Source organism: Antennarius striatus, chromosome 3 (genome assembly GCF_040054535.1).
Source record: "Antennarius striatus isolate MH-2024 chromosome 3, ASM4005453v1, whole genome shotgun sequence".
NCBI lineage: Eukaryota > Metazoa > Chordata > Actinopteri > Lophiiformes > Antennariidae > Antennarius > Antennarius striatus.
The window spans coordinates 25,748,478-25,769,058 of NC_090778.1; the positions used below are offsets into that span (position 1 = coordinate 25,748,478).

Sequence of the window (20,581 nt, forward strand, 5' to 3'; positions counted from 1 at the left end):
TCCCCCTCCAGTGGAGAGATCTTGGCAGAGTGTCCTCCCTTCATCTGTTCCCCCAGGCAGAGCAGCTCCCCCAATGATCCGCACTTCTCCATATTTTACACCCCCGAAATGGGCACGGCTCCGATCCCCCTTATTTCTCTTCATATTTCACTCCTTTTTATCCATTCGTTTGTGTGTTTTCACAGTCCTGCATTCTAACGCCAAATTCGTGTTGAGTTGTTGATTGCCTCAAATATTTGGAGGTTTGTAGACAATTTTTAATCCCACGAGAACTGAGAGATCAACTCAGTAGATTAAGAATAGTGGTCTGATAAACAAGCACACAAAGAAGCCTCAACGATGCATCAAGGCTCCTGTTCCATTTTGTAAGGCGTAGTTGCATGCTAAGTGAATGCCACATATATTTAAAGATTCAAATATGATGTATTTGGGATATACATTTTAGTAAAGCTTTCAAAATGTATACATTTAAAATTTAGTCATCAGCTCGTCAGTGCTGTGCTTCAGAGATTATTTATGCAGCTACACTCTTTGCCTGATGGAGTATTTACCTCATATCACTCAGATAAATTGATGATACAACAAACATAATTCCACTTTTATAAAATTACAGTAGATTTCACATTTGGCTTTTGTTTTTAAGCCCATGCCGTCTGTCTAGGCGTGTGACCAGTGGCAAATAAACAAATGTCTTTCAATTGCTCAGACAGACCACATTCTCTGTAGCAATTCAATTTCCTGTCACTTGTGTGGGAGTTGACCTGACTGCCCATGTAGGGATTGGCCAATGTGAGGGGAAGTTTTTCTGATTGTGACTGGTGGCTAGTCAGAAGGGTTAATGAGCCTTTGAGCCTTTTGAGTGATACCAACCTGTAGTGGGAGGTGTTTAATTGACCAGGGTGGCTGGGTGACACCACACAACCTCAGTTTTGTTTTGTTTTTTTCAAGTGCTGATGTGCATTTGATGGATTTTGTTTCACTTCATTGGAAATTTGACAGAAATGTAGGGCAATTTTTAGAAAGAACATAAATATGTGTTATGTATGTATTCCTTATTGTAAATTTATTTATACTATGTAGCATTTGTTTGCAATAACCAACCAATACAGGAACATATAAATGTTTTATACAGTGGGTTTTTCCCCCTCACATTCAAAGGAAAATGTGATTATTTTTCCTAAATATAAAATAAATGATTACTTTTACTGACTAATAAATATCTCTTTCTGTAAGCTGCAAAACTGATATATTTTCAAAAGCTTCTGGCAGTGTGAATTTTATCCCAGTTTTCATGGACAAAGTCCTCCAGTGCTGGTATTATATTTTTCTAATGTTGTTGTGTTTCTGTGCTTTGACCATCTCATTCATAGAATGATACAGGACTCCTTCTGACACCCGGCCTTGGTGGACTTTGTGGTGTCTGATGATAGTTTGATGCTGCACAAGCTTTAATTCAGTCACATATATGCTCGGTTTCTTCAAGGATCTCCATCTTTCTGTCTACACGCTGCACGCTTCCTGTACACAAGGAAGCTAAGCATCTCAACAGTATCACTGAGACATTGCCTTCCTTCACTATAGTGAAGATGTCCTTTTCAGCATCAGCTTAATTCCTCCTCCTACGGATATAATACTGATCCATACGCCCCAAAAGTTCTGTTTTGTTTCATCGCTCCACAGAATACCATCCCAAAACTTATGGAGCTTTACTTGTTCTTGTCCTTGTGGGTCAGCAGGCGTACATATATATTTTAGATTTAGGGCATGGAGCCAGGATGCAAATTTAGGCCTTAACAGAAAAAAACTTTGGGACTCCACTGCTAAAATAAGTCTGGGAAGCCTGGAACAGTGCTTTAACAATATCCTTTTTGCAAGTGTATGGCTTCATGAAGGAAGATATCCAGGGGGTGGAATAATTTCGAGACTGCAGTAGCCATTATTATCTGTTGCACTGAACTATTTAAATTGGTCGTGTGTGAATTGGTTATTGCAAACTGATGATTATATTTACCTACTAAACATAATATATGGTGCATTCCAAATGTCATGGGTTTTTTTGTAGCTTAATTTGTATTTAATGTAAAGTGAATGCAGGAGTGTTCTATAAAATGTCTGCCATATAAATCATTCTTTCTCTGGTGTTTGTTGGTAGATTGCAGATTCTTTGGCTGGAGTCAAAGGTCATGCTTTCATATGTCAAACGGATCAGCGTTCTGATCCTCACTCGTTAAACATGACGAGCCTCAGCAGCCATGTTCCTTTCATATATATTCATTAGTCCAAGGTTATGCAGTCTTGCCCTAGATTGTAGATGCTTCTATAATTAGTGTTGCGTTCTTTATCCGCAGCCATAGCCGCGAAGGTAGATTTCCTTAATGCAGCTGAAAGTGAAGTTGGGTCAGGCTGGACTGAGCAACGCAACATCATAGATTCACACTGAATCTTGAGGCGAGCTCTCATTAGAGAAGCGATGGTAACAGAACAAGGACACAACGGACGTCCCTGTGTATTATTGAGACTCATCACTCACCTTGCTTTGAGCTGAATAATTTAGACAGCCCTTCACTTGTAAAACATTTGCTGAGGATCTCCTTTCTATTTAGAAGCAATGCCAAAGTCTCTTGAACCAGGGAGAGATGTTTGAAAGCCCAGTGTTTGTTGCCACATGCTGTTCAGAACCTCTCAAAGACATGGTTTTCATCCACATTTACAGCATGGGGCCTTATAAAACGCAGACATTAGTTATACCTGTAGAAATATGCATATTAGATGGTTTTCCTGGTAAGAATTGGCTTTTTTATATTGACCAAATATTTTCTTTAAGTGGTCAGAGTGTTGGGGGGTGTAGGTTTTCATCCTGTATAAGATGTTGAGACTTATTTTTATAGATAAATCAATTTGCAAGACAGTAATCATTGACATTGACCTACAACTGTCAAAAGGCCACATGGAACAGAACATGGAGTTTAATTTGCTTTCTCATGTCTATGAAAATACTCAAAACAGGGAGGGGTTCGTCGCAAAAAAAGCAATCGCACCTGACAGCTCGAATTGGTTTTGTTTCTCGTGATTTAATGTTTGTCATAACTATATTTATGCTTTACTGTATGAGGTACACAATCTTTGCTAGTCTGATGTTTTTTATTTTCGTAAAAATGACTAATTCACTAGATGTTTACCTTATTTAATCCACGTAAGCATTAACACATTTATTAGTAGGAAGAACCACCCAACTGTCTTTGTAAACAATATGATGCTTATTTTATTTACCAGGCTGAATCATAATCACATCATTACTTTTGACTGCTAAGAACATTTTACACCGGCAGTCAAGTGTAAGCTGTGTGGCCAGGTGTCTCGTCTTTTCCCACCAGCTGTCCACTTTATTTTAGGACTCACATTATTAGATGCTGCATGTGCATTTTCATAGTGAATTCCCATTTTCACTGACCTGAGAGCTACAAAAACACTAATTTAAAATCTTCTGCAAGCCACTCCATGTTTCACATCAATTATGGACAATTACCGAAATAACCATCAACAGATTGTTGTCTAGCTCTCGAAGTCGATTTCCAGATTGTGAGCCTCTCCCTCCTTTTTTCTGCTCTCCCAGAGTCTAAATCGATGCAGATGTTCCGGTATGGTCTCGTAGCGATAATTACTGCAACAAGCAAATCATTAGTATGTGAATAGAGGCAGCGTATATAGACACAGTACTGGGTGTTGCTTTCTCTTGTTAATACTTAATTCTCTCATAGTTTTGGGGGTTTGTGAATCAACATGATGCAATAGGAAGTTGAAAAAGAGTGCAGTACGGCTCCAGTTCTTTGGTGCTCTGAGAAAAGTCATGGTGTTCATTGCAGTGTGAAGTCACAGCAAAATTAGTAGTTTATGATGTTCAACGGTTTGTATGCATGAATGATGGAAGTTTTTTTAATGTCCAAAAATATAATTAAAACGTGTTAATTTTTTTTGTTTTTCAAATTATAGTTTTTTGGGTTGTCTTGGTAAATATTAAACATTTATATCAACCGGGGCGACACGGTGGTGCAGCGGGTAGCGCTGTCGCCGCACAGCAAGGCAGTTCCGGGTTTGTGTCGCGCTCTGTGTGGAGTTTGCATGTTCTCCCCGTGTCTGTGTGGGTTCACTCCGGGTTCTCCAGCTTCCTCCCACCTCCAAAAACATGCACTTCAGGCGAATTGGCCTATTCCAAATTGCCCATAGGTGTGTGTGTGTGTGTGTGCGTGCACACTTATTTGTCTACACATGTGACTTTGTGATGCACTGGCGTCGTGCCCGGATTATACCCTCCTAACGCCCCTAGTCAACTGGGATAGGCTCCAGCACCCAGTGACCTGCGACAGCGGATGAAGCGGGTATTGGAAATGGATGAATGAATTAATAAATAAATGAATATATCGACCGAATTTATATTCTTAATCAGTATGCATCATAATCATAATCAGTAATGCATCATAATGCATTACAGCTGCAGATTTGTTGTTGTTCAACTGGACTGGATGATTGTTTTTTGATAGAAAAGTTCAGTTCGTGACCCTTTGTGATCTGTTCTGGTCATTCATTTTCCTTTTCTCCAATCATAATTCTTCTTTTCCACTTTTTCTTCAATAAATCCTTGGATTGAAGGCCATCATATGTTTGTTGACTTCCTCTCCCTGGCTATTTGCAGGCCAGTTGGACAGTTCAGCACATGGCACGTTGTGCTCATTATTATGGTGCATGAGGGATATGAATGCTTTAACAGCCATCGCTGTTGTAGCAGCTCCCAAAGGAGGACGGAGCCTGTGTTCTGCTGCTGGTCAGGCAAATACAAACAGTGAAGTATTGTGACTGTATCACACCACCTGGCTTTGTTTTTGTCAATTCTGCAGCCTGCAGAGATCGTCTGCTCCACACCTCAAAATGTAATTCAACTACAAAATTATGAGGCATGTAATCCTCACTGCCTTACTTTCATTCAAGACGGATAGTGCTGGTTTTGTTTTATCTCTTTGTTAGTAGCCGCTCACCTCAACAGGCCAAAACACATTTAGATGTGGTGTTAGAGAAGCTTTGTTTAATGAAGAATTACTGCGTGTCAGCCAAGTATTCTCTTTTAATAGAATTTCCTATTTTGTGGAACAACGGGAGTTCATGTCTCAAGGATATAATCAATCAGAGCATTGCTACACAGATCATACTTAAGTGTTATAGATTAATTTAGTTTGGGAGTTTTTTTCTTTTAAATATCCTCCTGGTTCTCGTCAAAAATCTCTGTCTGGCCTCAGAAACTTTTCTTTACACACACATGAAGTCACAGTTGATGTCCAGTCCCGCGATCGCTAATAAGAGCAGCAGCAAATGTTGGTGTTGAAATGACATGCAACACACTTAGGGCATGTTTTAGCTGAATACCTGTCCAATATTGCAAATATATATAATTATATTGTTCTTTATCCTACAATTATCCCTACTGTGGCGTGTCATGATTTTAAGCGTTTATTTTTGACAGACAGCTGCCCCCATATGGAAGCCAAAAAACAATTTCCCAAAGGCCAGGCCAACCATAGCTAGCTTCACTGTGAGAACAAAGAACCATTGGTATTATTCATAATTAAACTCTTATTGTGTACTCTGCTGAATATTTCCATTCTTCTGCCTCTTTCCTGCTCGCTCTCGTTTCCCCTCTCGGTACTTTGCACCTCGTGCTGGGAACATCTGTCTGGCGTCAGAGAGGAGCCTGGCTGTGCAGATTGGAGCAGGTAGAGGAGCACATTGTAGCCCAGCTAATGATGAGAGTGTCTGCCCTCTCTCTTGGAGGAGACGCAAGCTGCTGCTTCACGCTCGCTCACTACACTCATACGCCCAGGGAAACAGATTTCCAAACATATGCAGTATGTTTTTAATCCAGTTGAGCACTTCATTTCCCAGCAAACACAAATAACCTTACGGGACATCCATATCTTATGACAAGGGGGTGGGCGCAAAGGAATTGAACAATTTTCCTTTTTAATGTGATTTTTTTTTTTTCCCTCCAAAGTTGCTAAACATGCTCCTAACCCAGGTTAACAGTTTGCTTGTTTATGGTTTCACAAACTTTTACACAGAAGTGGCTCCTGGCTCAAAGTCATATGAAGCAACTTTATCCAATCTAAACTCCACTCTGTGCACCTGTTGTCATCCTTTGTGTAAACTTAAACTGACGGCATAAACACATGTTCTTTGTGTCCAGTGTCGTAAAGCATTTAAACAGATTGTCGATAATATGCAATATGCTGTATGTGAAAAACTAATTAAATGAAGTTAAACTAAGTTCTTGTTTACTCTGCAGGGTTAAGATTTATGTCAGAATCTAAACGAAATGCTTTCGAGTTAAACAGAGAAGTCCGGAAATGGTGCATATTTTATACAGTACACTTTATATTCCAGCATGAATTAATTTTAGCCCATTAAAGTTTGCACGCAGGTCAGTCATCTTTTTTCAGAACAATCCAAAGCCTCCCTTGATGATAGTTCAACAATAGTCCTTAAGATGAAGGCCCAGCTGGAGGTGCTTAACATTTAGAGCGGCGCTCATCATGCTGTCAGCCACAGCCGGACAAATGTCAGAGGTGGTTCTTCATGGAGTTCAACATTTGGGAGTCATTCATTTTCTGAACCTCATCAGACTCTCCTCACAGCCTCTCAGGCGGATCAGGATGCTGGTGTTTGTTAGTTTGTCTTTTTTTTTTTTTTTTTTTTTTAGATTTTGGACTGTAGCCGTTACTGAAGTTGGAGGTTTTCACGTCAGCTTCTTAACATGAACTGTGGACTTCTTGAACAGGCTTGTCTCTGACTGTCACTGTCACCCCGCTACATGATGACCCCTTGTTTTTATGTACAAATGGCTCAAACACTATCAATCTTATCTTTACTCTCAGCTTATTAATAATCAGGTTCTCCTTCAGCGTGGGCTGCTGCTCTGACTGTTCTCCGCCACCTAAAGGGAGAATTACATAAGAATCCTCCGCTCAATTGTCAGCTCCATCCCCCGTCCACATGCAACAAACACACACACACACACACACACACACACACACACACACACACACACACACACACACACACACACACATATACACACAATACTGTGGCTGATAACCCACCAAGCCATCTCTATAACAACTGACCTCCCTGCTTTGGTTGCCGTGGTGAGATGATTGAGGAGGTTTCACTGCAATGAAGAACATGAACTCTTGTTGGGTTTATTTTTGTGAGGGGCCGTGATTCCTGTTTGGGCAGGGAGGGAATCATCCATAAATTATACATTTCACGTGTTGCCTAATAATTTGAGTTTTTTATTCGTTATTATGAAAGGATGTAGGCCTGTTGTGTGCCAGATCAATGCACAACTTTTTACCCTTCACTCTGTCCTGGACGTATCGCGATTACTCTCCAAGAACAACCAGGAAAGTCTTTTTTTTGTTTTTTATCTGGTTTGTCACTCTTTAGCCTAAAAGGGGAAAAAGGAACAGATTGGACTTCCTCCATGCAAATGCAGTTTAAAAACCACTAGCTCCGCACACATAAAGGCGCTTCTTTTAATATGTGCCCCCTTTCTTCACACCCACGACCATTGTGTATGAAATCCTGTTTTTCCTGAAAAGATTTCTAGTCGCAGCAGCAGACAATGTTCCCCCACACAAGCTGTCGTCTTTGTCATACCCCCCCCTCCCCTCCACTTCAGTCAGTAAAGCAGGATCTCTGGCAGGCGGCCCTGTGTGCAAATTTATGTGTTTCAGGGTACAGGTGGGGGGCTCGGTGGATTCTTCTTACCTATTCCGCTGTAAACTGGTCATTTTTGACAGACGTGGATGGGGAGGGGAAACAGACTCGGAAACCAGAAGGGGGAGAGAGGGGCGGGTAAATGAACAAATGTCAGGGTTAGTGGGGGGTTGCTGAGGCCGTGGAAAATGCTTCCTCTCAGGGGTGTCTTCTGATACGGTACGGTGAAGGGGAGTGAGCCATGCTGATAAAAACAACTCACTAATAATTATGCTCACCTAAAATAGTCCTGATTTAAGTATATAGCATGTTTGCCAGTTAATTGTACACAAAAACAAAGACTTCACAAAAGACCTCCTGCAGCCAATGTATTTTCTTGTATTTTGGCACGATAATTAAGTGTGACAGCTATGAATGCAAAGCTGGCAGACTTTATGGTGGCCTGTCTAACTCTACATACTGATTATGATTATTTGTATTCTAAAAGTTATACCAAACAATAAAATTAGAAAACAGCAGTAAAGTACAAAGAACTATTGTACGATGAACAGTTATAGGAAAAAACTCTGTAGATGACTCTGTGTAGAAACTGGAGACATTTTCCTTGAGAATTTGAAATTGTTCCAAATTTTATTTTTGCTTTTTTTTTTTTTTGAGTCCCTGACAGCATCGCTAATACCCTGGGAAGATAATATTTTTCAAACTGACATGCGATAAGCCGCCATCAATGCAGCACATTCAGCATTCTGCCCATGTTGCACTTGAATAATTTGTGTATGATTGCTGCATTTCCTCTGAATTGTTCTCTGGATTTGTTCAACTTGTTCTTATTGATATGCTGTAGGACTAACAACCATAAAATCTACCAAGACCTCTGATCTGTACTATTGACCATTATCATAGCCAAGAGGTTTGTTACATTGTGGTATTTTTATGCTACACTTGGTGAGAAACCTGTTTACATTCCAGGGTGCTGTATAGTTCACTTCTCTCCGCTGCTCCGTCGGATTCCAAAGCACTGTATAGATTTCTTTCAGCTGATGAAATTAAAAAGACAGCAGTGTGTGTGTGGTGTGCCTTCCAGCAACACGATTTGCCTGTGAGTTCACGATACGGGTTGAGAGGGGAGTTCCTTTGGGGGGGATTAAATAGCTCCCTCTCTTCCATCCCTCCTCCCCTGCCCTCCATACTTGCAGAACACAAACAGCTTGCAGGGCTGTGCAGTACTTGTACAGCATGTTTGCCACAATGATGCTCACAGGTAACAATAAGCCAAGGTCAAAGGTTAAGAGGGATTGTGGAGCTCGGATTCTTGTGTGTTCCTCTGGCAAACATTGTGCCCATAGTGTGGCTGGGAGACAGAGCAAGGGAGAGAGAGAGAGGGAAGCTTGGTGTAGAAGAGAGGGAGTATCAGAATGAACAAGACCAAGTCCAGGTTCATAGAAATATACAGGCCTGGCCTGTAAGGTCAGGACGGCCATAGTTTTGCTCTTAGACTAGTGTAATGTCACTTAGACAGCCTTATATAAATAAAGACTGACATTAACCTTCAGATAAATGTTGTTTTTCCACATTAACAATCACACCTACTGATAACCTGAGTCTGCCCTCTCCTTAAAATGATGCGTCAAAGCGTTAAGATTGTCCATAAAGGAGTGCAAGGAAGTAGTAGTAGTAAACTGAAGAATTTATCGTAAATCTGTTAAAAATAAGAATTGGTTGCATTTATTAGTGAAAAGTCAGAATAAGATTCAACTGCACACTGAAAGATTGCTGCAAACTAGTTTTAATAACCGTTGAACTTGGATGCCTATCTGAACTCTGACTGTTAGTTAGATTAAAGCCAGTGTGTAAGTCTGTCTTTGTGAAACCAGATCCCTGCCTCCGTCGAGTTCTTTGAATGGGAAGGAGATTATCCATTTAATCTCTTAATCAGCCACACTATACGTAGTTGGTCCTGTGCCTAAAACCCCTGTCCTGATCAGATGTATCACAACCACCTTTTCAGATGATTCCTTCCACCCCACAGACTAATTCAGGTTAGCGTCGACATTGTTACACGTGTTCCTCTCCAGCTGTCAGCTTATTATACCCTTGGTGCCCTGTTAAAATGAAATCCAGACCAATTGTGCGTAAAATCGAATGCTGAAATATGTAGATTTTAAAGTACAGCTTTTTAAAAATCCCTCATTCCCACAAATGTATTCAGAATAAAGGCAGATGTTTCATAACATCAAGTTGCTGTACATTTCCCACAGTATATGCTCCCCAAAAGTAGGAATTAATAATGAAGATGCTTTTTGGCCTGAAATTGCTATTCAAACAATTATGTACTTAGTTTTCTTCCAACAAATGCATTCCACATTATTGTTTTGCCTCATAGCAAAGCACCCAAAAGACTAAAACCTTTCATTTCAGCAAAGGCCGCTATTGGTCACCGTCAATAAAAGCATAAAAGCATTTATTTCCCACGTTTGTCAAATTAACAGCATACTCCATCTCCCATAGGACTTGTAAGGTTCATTAACCTTTCTGTGAAGTGGGACAGGTTTCCAGCAGCTACCATAACCTCTGTCTCGCTCCTACCTCAATTATAATAGAAGAATTAAACATCCAGTGATTCAAAACAGTAATGCTGCCTCTTAAATCCCTTTGTACCAGCTCTCAGTTGTTAATGACTAAAGACACTGAATGAACTATAGTTATCAACAGCCGTAGCCGCGGACAGAAGCTTATCAAATGGCTACTCTTAACAGCACTGACTACTGGCTGCATGTGTACCGTTTTTGTTTGAAGGCTAGATTTTTATAGTTTATGAAAGTATTACTGAGGGGTTGCTTTTTTTTGTATGTGTGTGGTTTAAATAATAGGTTGCCTTTGTTTTCTAATTATTACACAGTGTTGGATTAATGGTGCATAAAACAGTTATCAGTCCCCCATAAAATATTTAAAAATAAGGTAATCATAAAAACAGTCCCCGGACTCTGCAAAACCATCAAAATGCCTTAAAAAGCAGCAAAGATAGACCTGAAATCCTTGCATCTGGGAAGTGGAAGTCCCTTCCATAGTCAATAAATTGTAATAAATAAATAAAGCACCTTAAAACAAACATTATAATCATTGCAACTTTAACCAAAATTCTGCCATATACTCACAACAGGGCCTGCCATCCTTCCAAAGTCAAAAGAACACGCTGACCTTGATCTGATTAAATGATCAATTACACGCCTGTTGATCGCTTTTAATTTCTTAATAATTACATTAATTGTGGTGGGCAGAGAGTTCGTTCTCTTGTCCACCTACTCCTCCTTCATCCTCCACCTCTCTCACATCTTTTCCTCCTCCTCCTCCATGCACAAGCCCACAAGGTTTCCATACTCATTTATTTTGTGTCACTGTTCACACCTCATAAGCTATTTTAATTCTGTGCCATCGACTGTTTTAATAAGCTTAATCTTCCTCTCCTCTCCCACCCCCTTACATCTTCCTCATTCTTTCATGTATTAATCAAAATCCAGTACGTCCCTGCGTGTATTTGCAGTTCTATTATAACCCATCAATGTACTGTCTCCATGGATGTTTGGCGTTACAGTCGTACACCACTGTCGCCGTGGAGCGCTGAGGCCTCGTGTTTGTGTGCGAGTGTCTACTGATGCTTCTAGCTCAGGCTGGGAATTTCCAGTGCCACCCCCATCAGTGGGAAGCCCTATATGGGGACATGTCAGCGCCTTGTTTGCTTGTTGTGCTGATGAAGCTGGGGGTGGGGCGAGTGGGCAGCCTTGTTCAGGTTCCAGGATTCCCTTCAAATGAGTCAGCCAGCCCCCACTCAAACTGTTACCTTGGGAACTCAGGCTTGGGCTTCCCTCACTTAAGTGGAGACTCATCAGCACCCAGACTCACCAGCACACACACACACACACACTCACACACACAGTCGGAGCAGCGGCGGCCAGGTTGGATCAAATTACCCCTCGCTTTGGCCTGTACTGTGGCCTGTTAGGCCCAATCTGCTCCATGGAAATCAGACGACCGACTCTGCAACGGCCACTTTGTTAAGACGAATGTGTAATGTATGCAAATTAGGCTGAATAGACATGTGAGATAATGAGTTTAGGTGGCTAGATTCTGAAGTCAGTGATTTGAGTAATATAGTGTGCTTCCCTGTTAATAAGCATGACCGGTGTGGTGTGGGTTTGGTACGTCACGGTGATGTCTGGAGTTCACTTCATAACTGGACTGTTTGTGTTTCCAACTCAGTTAATTACCATAGATAAATGAGTTTCTTTACTAAAGCCATTAGTCTAGCAGGCTTTTGTTAAGTGAGTTAATTTGTCGATGCACCCAAGCAGATCATGGGTGACTCCCCCACTGGCTTTCACCCCGTCCTGCCGGGGCCAATCCATCCCACTCAGCCAACCAGTCACCCCAGACCAGAGCCCATTAGGCTCCAGCATGCTCACTTACCCTCACTGGAGAGGAGGATGATTAGTGGGGTTGTGATAAGGTCAATATTAGAAGTTTTATTAAACATATCGCTTTTTATTCAGATTGATCATAAAATTACACGAAAAACCACAAGAAATAGAATTCATGTAAAACTATAATTCATCCCTATGTAATTTTATTCTTTTTCCTCACATTTTTCCAAAAATAGATGAAGCTTTGCAGGTGCGTCAACGGCCATTCTCCTTCACCAGCTGCTCCATCAAGAAGTAAAAGTTGCCTTCTATGAAGTAAAGACTGGCGTTACTCCCAGTTCTGGGCTGTGCCAAGGTCTGCTTCACGCTGTCATGTTCCATCTGAGATGAGGAAGACTGTGACCCTCACAAGTGCTTCTGAAGAAATCTAGAGGCTGAGTTCACGGTGCAGGTGAAGAAGGTGGAAAGCTCTGCTGCTGTTTTGCAGCACCTGTTTGAAATAGCTTTTTTGTATGGATGAAATTTATCATCTATGTTTCATTGGGGCTCATCATTTGTGATGAAAGCTAGATATGAAGCTAAAGCTATGAGAGAAGCAGGCTCTGAGGATGAGTTTCGAACCAAAACCAGAACAGTTGAACAAGGATGCATGCTTTTTTTTTTTTTGTTGGTGGAATGATGCAATAGGAATTCAGTCGGTTCCGATCCATTTTTGTTTAATTGGCCAGGCTTAATGAGGAGGAGCGTGGGAGAGCAGGATTTTCACCTTGTTCTCCCAGCCTGGAATAATGTGTGAGGAGAAGCTTTCTGCATGATGTAGCTTAGCAGCGCTGTGAGAGCTAAACGCAGGAGCGATAGATTGTTGCTGTGGAGTTGGGAGCCTGTGTCTTCCTTATTACTGGCCCCCCCAAAGCTAAGGAAGTGAATCAGCTCCCAGTCTTTTCTGACTTGATACTGAACTTTTAGGACTAATGGTGAACTATGTGCAGCGCCTCCAAGGCTTAAGGACACACTGATGGTTGAAGGCTGAGGGGCTTTTTTCTTACTATTTCATTGAACTCAGAAGTGTCATCAGCAAAATGATGATGACTGTCACACATTATACACGAAAATCTTGTCACCCCGTCACCATGAATTGGCCGATTGCACTGAAATCTTCCAGTTGTAGCTCCTTTGAGATAACAAACCACCCCCGTTGAACCGCCACGTGAATCCTCTCCTCCACTTTAAAAAAAAAAAAAAGTGTGTTTAACCTGTAAACGGTGAGCTTCCTTGTGAGACACAGACTTTTAATTCACAATAACCCTGCAAATGAATGGGCTGATTACCGAGGCGAAGATGGAGAGGCAGTCATAAGCACTTGGCCTGAGTGGAATAGATGAAGGGGTGGGGGGGGGCTGTGGCGGTACAAGTCCAGCCTCAGAAATAGAGCTGTGAACACCATCTGTCATGCTCTCTCTCCCCGTCTGTTAGCCTGACTGCAAGTAAAAGGGAGAATGATGCTCTCAAAGCTGCATTAGACAAACGTGGGTGCTGATTGTCGTAGGTGTGGGTTTTCTGGGAGAGGGAGGGGAGCGATGGGTACACAAGGAGGTGTATGAGTAACCGACAAAGGGAAGCACTCACCTACACAGAGAAAAGGAGAAGGGTTGTTTAGTAAGTGGGTATTCCTGGCGAAACCACACCCCTGCACCCACCCACCACCTCTCGCGGACTCCTACCTACTCGCTTTTGTCAGGAGGGTTCCTAACGGAAGTTATGCAGAAGCATTACACAAACCGATTGCTCATCTACTCCCCCGAGGCATGGAGGAGTTAACAATTCATGTATTGGCCTTAATTTCAAACGTGAAACAAGTTTCCCATGTGATGCCTGTTTGAGATAGACACTTTTAAATACACAGGAGTTGCATCAGTTTCCCATTAATAGTCATTTACAAGAATTCCTAGATGAATAATACCTCTATCTCTAAAGCTGGAGACATTTTGAAAGGATCATGACAAATTTTTAGGTCTGGTAATGGTCGTGATTTTCTCTCAGAGAGCCTGATCAACACATCAGCCTCTACTCCTATGGGATTTTTTTTTGGGGTGTTTTTTTTTTTTTTTTTTTTTTTTTTTTGTTATTTAGTCATCGCTTATAATGTGTAGGCAGCTCTGAATACTTTGCATTTATCTGAGTCAGAATGTAAAACAGATTCGTTAAAACATGAAGGCAAGCTGGGTCACGATGAACGACAGGGAGAGGCAGGAGGAAGTGTCCACAGCTGGACTAATATTAGTAAGATCTGGTATCTAAACATGCGACTGACTCACATCTAAACACACGAAAACCTACTGAAAATACTTTCTTAACTCTCAGACCCAAGAGATGGTGGATGTAGTTAAGCGTTCTTCACACGGTCATTTTATACTGTACGTATTCACGCTGCTGTTTTCATGGTTGCTCTTCATTGGCATATGAGCAGCCGGGGTCAGCTCCACAACAGCTGGCAGCGATGTTATCTTTTTCACGGGCCATGTTGCAGGACGCATTTCCTGCTTTAGTGGCCTGAAGTCTGGTCCTACTTTTGAAGGGAGGTGTCCCGACTATCTACACCTCCTGCTGCCGTAAACACGACAGTAGATAGATATGTGAACATAGTTGTTACAGATTGATGGTACCTTAAACTAGATTAACAACATTTCGCTTATGATCCATTTCTTCAGTTAGTTCAATCTGATCCAAAACGCGTTTCTACCTGCTTTTCTGTCATTGTTTGGATTTTTCCATCCCACATTTGAAACATCCCAAAAAAAAAAGCCTTATAGCAACTCCAGGCCCCATCAATACAGCTGCCAGAATTTCCCAGAGTCCTGTTTATTTCTCGCTGGTTCTTTAGTTACGTAATGCTGTCCTCTTGACGGACTGAAACACCTTTATGCATCAGATTATATCGTTCTCTTCGGTCACCGCTTTAAACAGATATTTTGGTGCTTTTAGGTTCTAGCTCTGAGTCAGTTCGTGCCCCTCCTACAGTGAGTGATTCACCGTCACAGCTTCAAACAGGTATTCCCCAAGTGTGAGGATGCAAAATGTGTTGAATTTGTTTGACTAGAAGATTTCGTATTTGCTCCTTATTCATCACTCATTTTGTTCTATTAGCAGTGAATTTAAAAAATATTTGGCTCATGTTACAGGTATATAAATAACTCTAATTGCAACTATCACTATTATTATCTATGTTACCTTTTCTTATCAAATAACAGTTTAAACACGTGTGCAGAATAGCATGAATCTTATACTGTACCACAACTTCAAAATTGAGTGCTAACGCATATTTTAACCTCAGCGACTGATTGTTGAAAAAATGATATGAGCATATGAATTTAAAATGTAGTCCCTAGATAGGAAAATATTTAGAAACCCTGAAGCTGTGTTCCTTGGTAACAGCATAGGTAATGAAGCAGTTCTTAGTCTTTTCAACTTTCAGCTGTTGAAGTGAGATAACTTGCAAATTTCCAGAAGTTGAAGCTCTGACACAGCAGCTGTGAATAATCTCTTGAACTCCAGTGGCAAAGATTCACATTTTTATCCTTGCATTTCAGATTAAAGGCAGGTCTTAAAGAGACCATCAGTGACTAATGCATCTAAATGTGAACTGCTTCCAGTGACAAAGATGTACACAAGGCTTTGTAGTTGTGAACAAACACACTGAACATTTCGTCCAAGCTGCTCTTTTTTCTTGCATTTTTCTTATGTAATGTAAGATTTATCCTTGAGGCCACTGCAGACAATCTAAAAATAAATGTGTTAGCAATTGGTCAGCATACAGATGCATTGTGCTCAAAAAGATTTACACCATTTACTTTTGTGGTTGTGTATTGGATTTTGTAAAATATGCATATAATGCTTCTACTTGAGAATACACTACACACTATACTTTTCAGCATGTGTGACCAGAGGATGCTTAGGTGTGTAGTGTTTTTGGGAAACTTTATAGAATGGAGTCTCCACGCTTTTGACTTTTCAAACCCTGAGCTCAGAGTATCATCCTATCTGAAGAGAGTATTGATCCAAGATTAACTTCATCAATTCACTGTGTGGCTTTTGATTCCTCCATAACAAAGCTGTGATGGATTTACTATAGCAAGAACTTTCTGTTGTGGCAAGCAGTCACAACATCATCATGCACACAGAGAAAATGTAGTTGAGCTAAATGAAAATGAAAACCCTCTGTTTGTGCAGACATGTAGAAAACATGTCTTATTTATGGTTTTATTCGCCTCATGATTTGCACAGATTGGGTTGACAAAAAATGTAACAATAATCTAATTTATTTATAAGTGCAATGATGTCCAACCTGTAATAGATCATTTTGATCATTTCACTTTTCAGTACTTACTTCTATCCACAAGATTAGCTTCAATTTATTAGAATTTTATTTCTGATGTTAAAAATACTAAAGGAAGAGGGCGACACATTTTAAGCTGAACAGTTTTTAATAGACACAATTAACACAGTTTGTGGCTGTCAGTCATTTAGCAGTCGGAACTTTTCACCTATGCCCCGCCTCCACAGCCGGGTCCCTGAAGCAGGCCGTCTGCAAAGTGAGAATGTCCTCGAGATTAGTGTGAGCAAGTCCGTAACTCCCCGGTGATCACCATGAATCACTGATTTAAACAATTGTTACAGTTGTTTAAATTTGTTGTCCTGTGAATTTTAATACATTTACGTTCTGTGTGATTGACCTGTCTGTTATTGTTTGAATATTTCATATATTTGTTGTTGTTTTTACTCTATCTATTTCAATGAAATTAAAAGGGCATTGGGTGCAATGGAGAGCGAGAGAGAACCGAGCATTAAGATATGGGAACACGTTGCAAGCTAAAATGTTGACTACCTGTTGCTATGGCAATGGGTTTGGATCCTGCAGGCTGCTGGACTCTTGCTATTTCTAAATAAAGCTTTTTTTCTCACTGATCAGTGGATGAAGATACTCACAGTTGAAACTAATCTGAATTTTACCAGTCTGTGTGAACACTGGCGCTCTGCTCTCTAATACTTACAGCTAAACGTCCTCAACAGCAGTTACAGGATTATAAATGAGATGATGCATAATAGAGGACACATGCTTTCATACTGCTACATGTTTTATACAAACAGAAAGTGTGTCTTAGTCATCCTGGCAAACACACTGTGTTCATGACAATAGAGTTGTAACATATCAATTAATAACCAACAAACAGCAGTTTCCTAGATCTTAGCTGTCAGTGAGGCAAACTTAAAATCTTTGTCAAGAAAACTGAATTACTGACACAGGGGGATTAAATTGTGTTAATAAAGGTTTAATGTTTTTATCCTGTTTTTAAGAAATAGATTATGCACTGTACAAAGTGTGTTTGCACTATTCCCAACACAGATTACAGGAAATGTTTTTAAATGAATATCCCAAAAGATAAATGCAGCTCAGTGTTCTTAGATGTCTTTTAATTGTATTTCTTTGGTTCCATTATTTCCCTGCTGAATGATGGAAAGCTGAGGAATAGACTTGTGTCCTCCTGCATGTCACCTGACCCCTCACGCTGTACCGACACAGTACCTTTGTCACCCTGTGGGGGGAGCCTGTGTTTGGAGAAAAGAGGGCAGGAGTATGTGTTGAGACCAGATACTTGATGCTCTTAATGGGGACTTCCATGCTTAGTGGGTTTTGGGCCATTTCACAGACAACATATTTAGTCGTTTTTTCCTCCCACTCAAGGATGCAGCCGGTTTGCAGAAACCAGCCAAGTCTTCTAAAACAAACATCCCTGAGTGTAATTTGCAGTGTGAGGTGTCTGACTCTGTGCTTCCTGGGGATGAAGGAGTTTAACCTGACAAATACGCAGTAGGAAATGCTTATGAAAAGTATCTACGCTTCACATTGGCTTACATGATGTCTGTTTCTAGGCAACAAGAAGTTAATATACAATTAATGATATGGGAAATTGCTTCTTGGAAATCCACTCAGTGGTTTAATTTTCTTGTGAACTATCTAGGAATTTCTCCATGTCTGGATATTAATACAGTAGATCTTTTATATATTTAACCTTGACATGTTTTTACCAACGGATTTGATGAAGTTGAGCTTCCTGTATGATTGAAGCTTTTAATTATGAGCAGCAAACAGTTGTCTTCTCCTAATCATCAATAAAGACTCGATCAATGCTTGGAAACCTCATGCTATATCAGTGTAAGTCTAATTTATATGGACATTAACAAAACTGGCTCTAAATAACATGGGGAAGGAGTGGCGTCTTCAGGATTTCTCGATGGTTCAACGGGTACGGCCTTGAAATATCTGGCTGTGAGAGCATAAAACTAGGAAAAGTGTCACCATGTAATGGTCTTTCTTGTTGAATTGTTGCTTCATATTTCACTTTATTATCCCTAATATCTCTGACTCTGTGTTTGGATACCAGGACAGTTCACTCAAGGAAGGGCCGGTAAATGGGACGACCCTCACTGGTGAGTATGGGCTCATTCTCTCGGTTTACTTTAATGACATCATTTCATGGTACACATCCACGTTAAAGTGTTCCAATATAATATATGATATGTTTCCAGTTCCCACACATGCAATTAACCCTGATCCACTTAAATGACCTCTTACCACCTATTATTCTTTAATGAAATGCACCGCGGCGGGGAATCTTGAATATGTCATGCTTGTTGTTTGCAAGCTACCTTTGAGTTTAGAGGCAGCTGTGAATCCAGGGAGAGTGAGGTGGGGTGTGTCTTGCAGTGTTGATGCTTGTGTTGTTAGCAACTTGGTGCAAATCAAAATTACACAACTTTGCCAAGAAAGGCACATCCAACCTACCTCTGTTATTAGACAGGCTTCAGATGAGGCTGCTCTTTATACATTTCATGTTTCATACTACATTGTGCCACCTCGTCCGCCTACAATTCAAGAAATGTTTGCAACATGCTAATGATAAGTGTGACAGGCTAACCTTGAAAAAGCTTTAATATTCGCCATTAGGAAGAGTTTTTCAATAGTTGAAGAAATGCTTACATCAAAAATGCAGGTGTAACTTTCCTGATAGATGGAGGGGGAAAAAAGGAAAAGGGCTTTAAATCATGCACTAGGAACATTTTGTCTTGAAATTCCATCAGAACGTTGTTACAATAGAGTGACATCATGACAATAATGAAATAAAGCAAATTGCTGTTTAGTGTTGATTCAAACTATTTATCTTTATGCAGAGTATAATCCTCCGAGCCCACCGAAGAAGTCTGGATTCCACCGCTACCAGTTCCTGTTGTTTGAGCAGCCTCCGGACACACGAGTGACGCTCACAAAGCAGGAGGCTTCCAGTCGTGGTAATTCTTCCACAACACTGACGGCCTTCAACATATACCAACACAACTGTCCTCTTTTAATTGTCAAAACTGTAAAGCTCAAGGCCTCTTTGTGGGTATTAATGTTTTATGAGCCGTCTGCAACATTTTTGTGAGATTAATCCGTTATTCTAGCTGAAATTTTCAGGTTACATTAAATGCTGGAAAGCTTAAATTATTAGCAATTTTATACACGTTCAGATCAGGCGCCATCTCATTAAGTGATGGATTTGGTCCATGTCTGTGTCTCGTCTGGACAATGTGTCATTGAGCATAATCCAGGAAACAATTCTCACCCATCGATCGAAGCATTTGGAGTTGTTTTAGAGCCATCTTCTACTCCGAGTGCTTGATCTTTACATGGGAAATGTTAATGAGGTTAGTGAGTAAGTCTGCTGCAGTGTTGATGCCTGCGGGGTCAAGACAAGTATTGTTGACTCCCACACACACCTGCACGAGTCTGCCCGACTACGTCTTGTTAACCTCCACCAAGCCTGAAATCCTTATCAACCGTGTCAAAGCACCAATGAACGCGAACATGTACTTCTAACCTTCATCTCCGTTCGTACGATCATCAGATCTTTTTCTTCGTTAGAAAACTGTTTCTCGCTGAAAGCAGAGTTGTTGCTTTGTTTTTACTTCTGGTTTTTCTGACTTTTCTTCCCCCTGAAGAAAACTCTCTTGAAGGTGGGCAGCTGCACTTGGGCGTGGAGTTCGGCACCTCACAGGAGGCGTGCCCATCTGTCTGCTCGAGTCGGGTCGCAGCCGGTGATTTGAGGGGAAATCGGGGCGGTTTGAGACTTCAAGCGCCGCCGCCGTGAATGAGCGGAGCTGCCAGTCTCTGCCGTTTGAAGTTTTGACAGCTATGTCAGCAAACAAGGCAGGAGCATTTGGCTAAGCTGTGTTTGATGTTGAAACCTCTGGAAAAAGAAGTGTCAGAAGAAATGTACTTTGGAGTATTTTATGCATTCAACCTCACATTTGGGGAGGTTTGAAATGAACTCTTATCTCATTATTAGAGCATTCACTGTGTCAGA

General features: G+C 40.9%; 1 protein-coding gene across 1 annotated transcript in view; it reads left to right on the top strand.

Moving 5' to 3' along the window:
- LOC137592617 (phosphatidylethanolamine-binding protein 4) overlaps positions 1-20,581 on the top strand; it is a 51,025-nt gene that overhangs the window by 25,664 nt on the left and 4,780 nt on the right. Inside the window, exons 5-6 of the mRNA XM_068310897.1 lie at positions 18,623-18,668; positions 19,410-19,526. Coding sequence (XP_068166998.1) covers positions 18,623-18,668; positions 19,410-19,526 — 163 coding nt within the window. The remainder of the gene's footprint in view (positions 1-18,622; positions 18,669-19,409; positions 19,527-20,581) is intronic.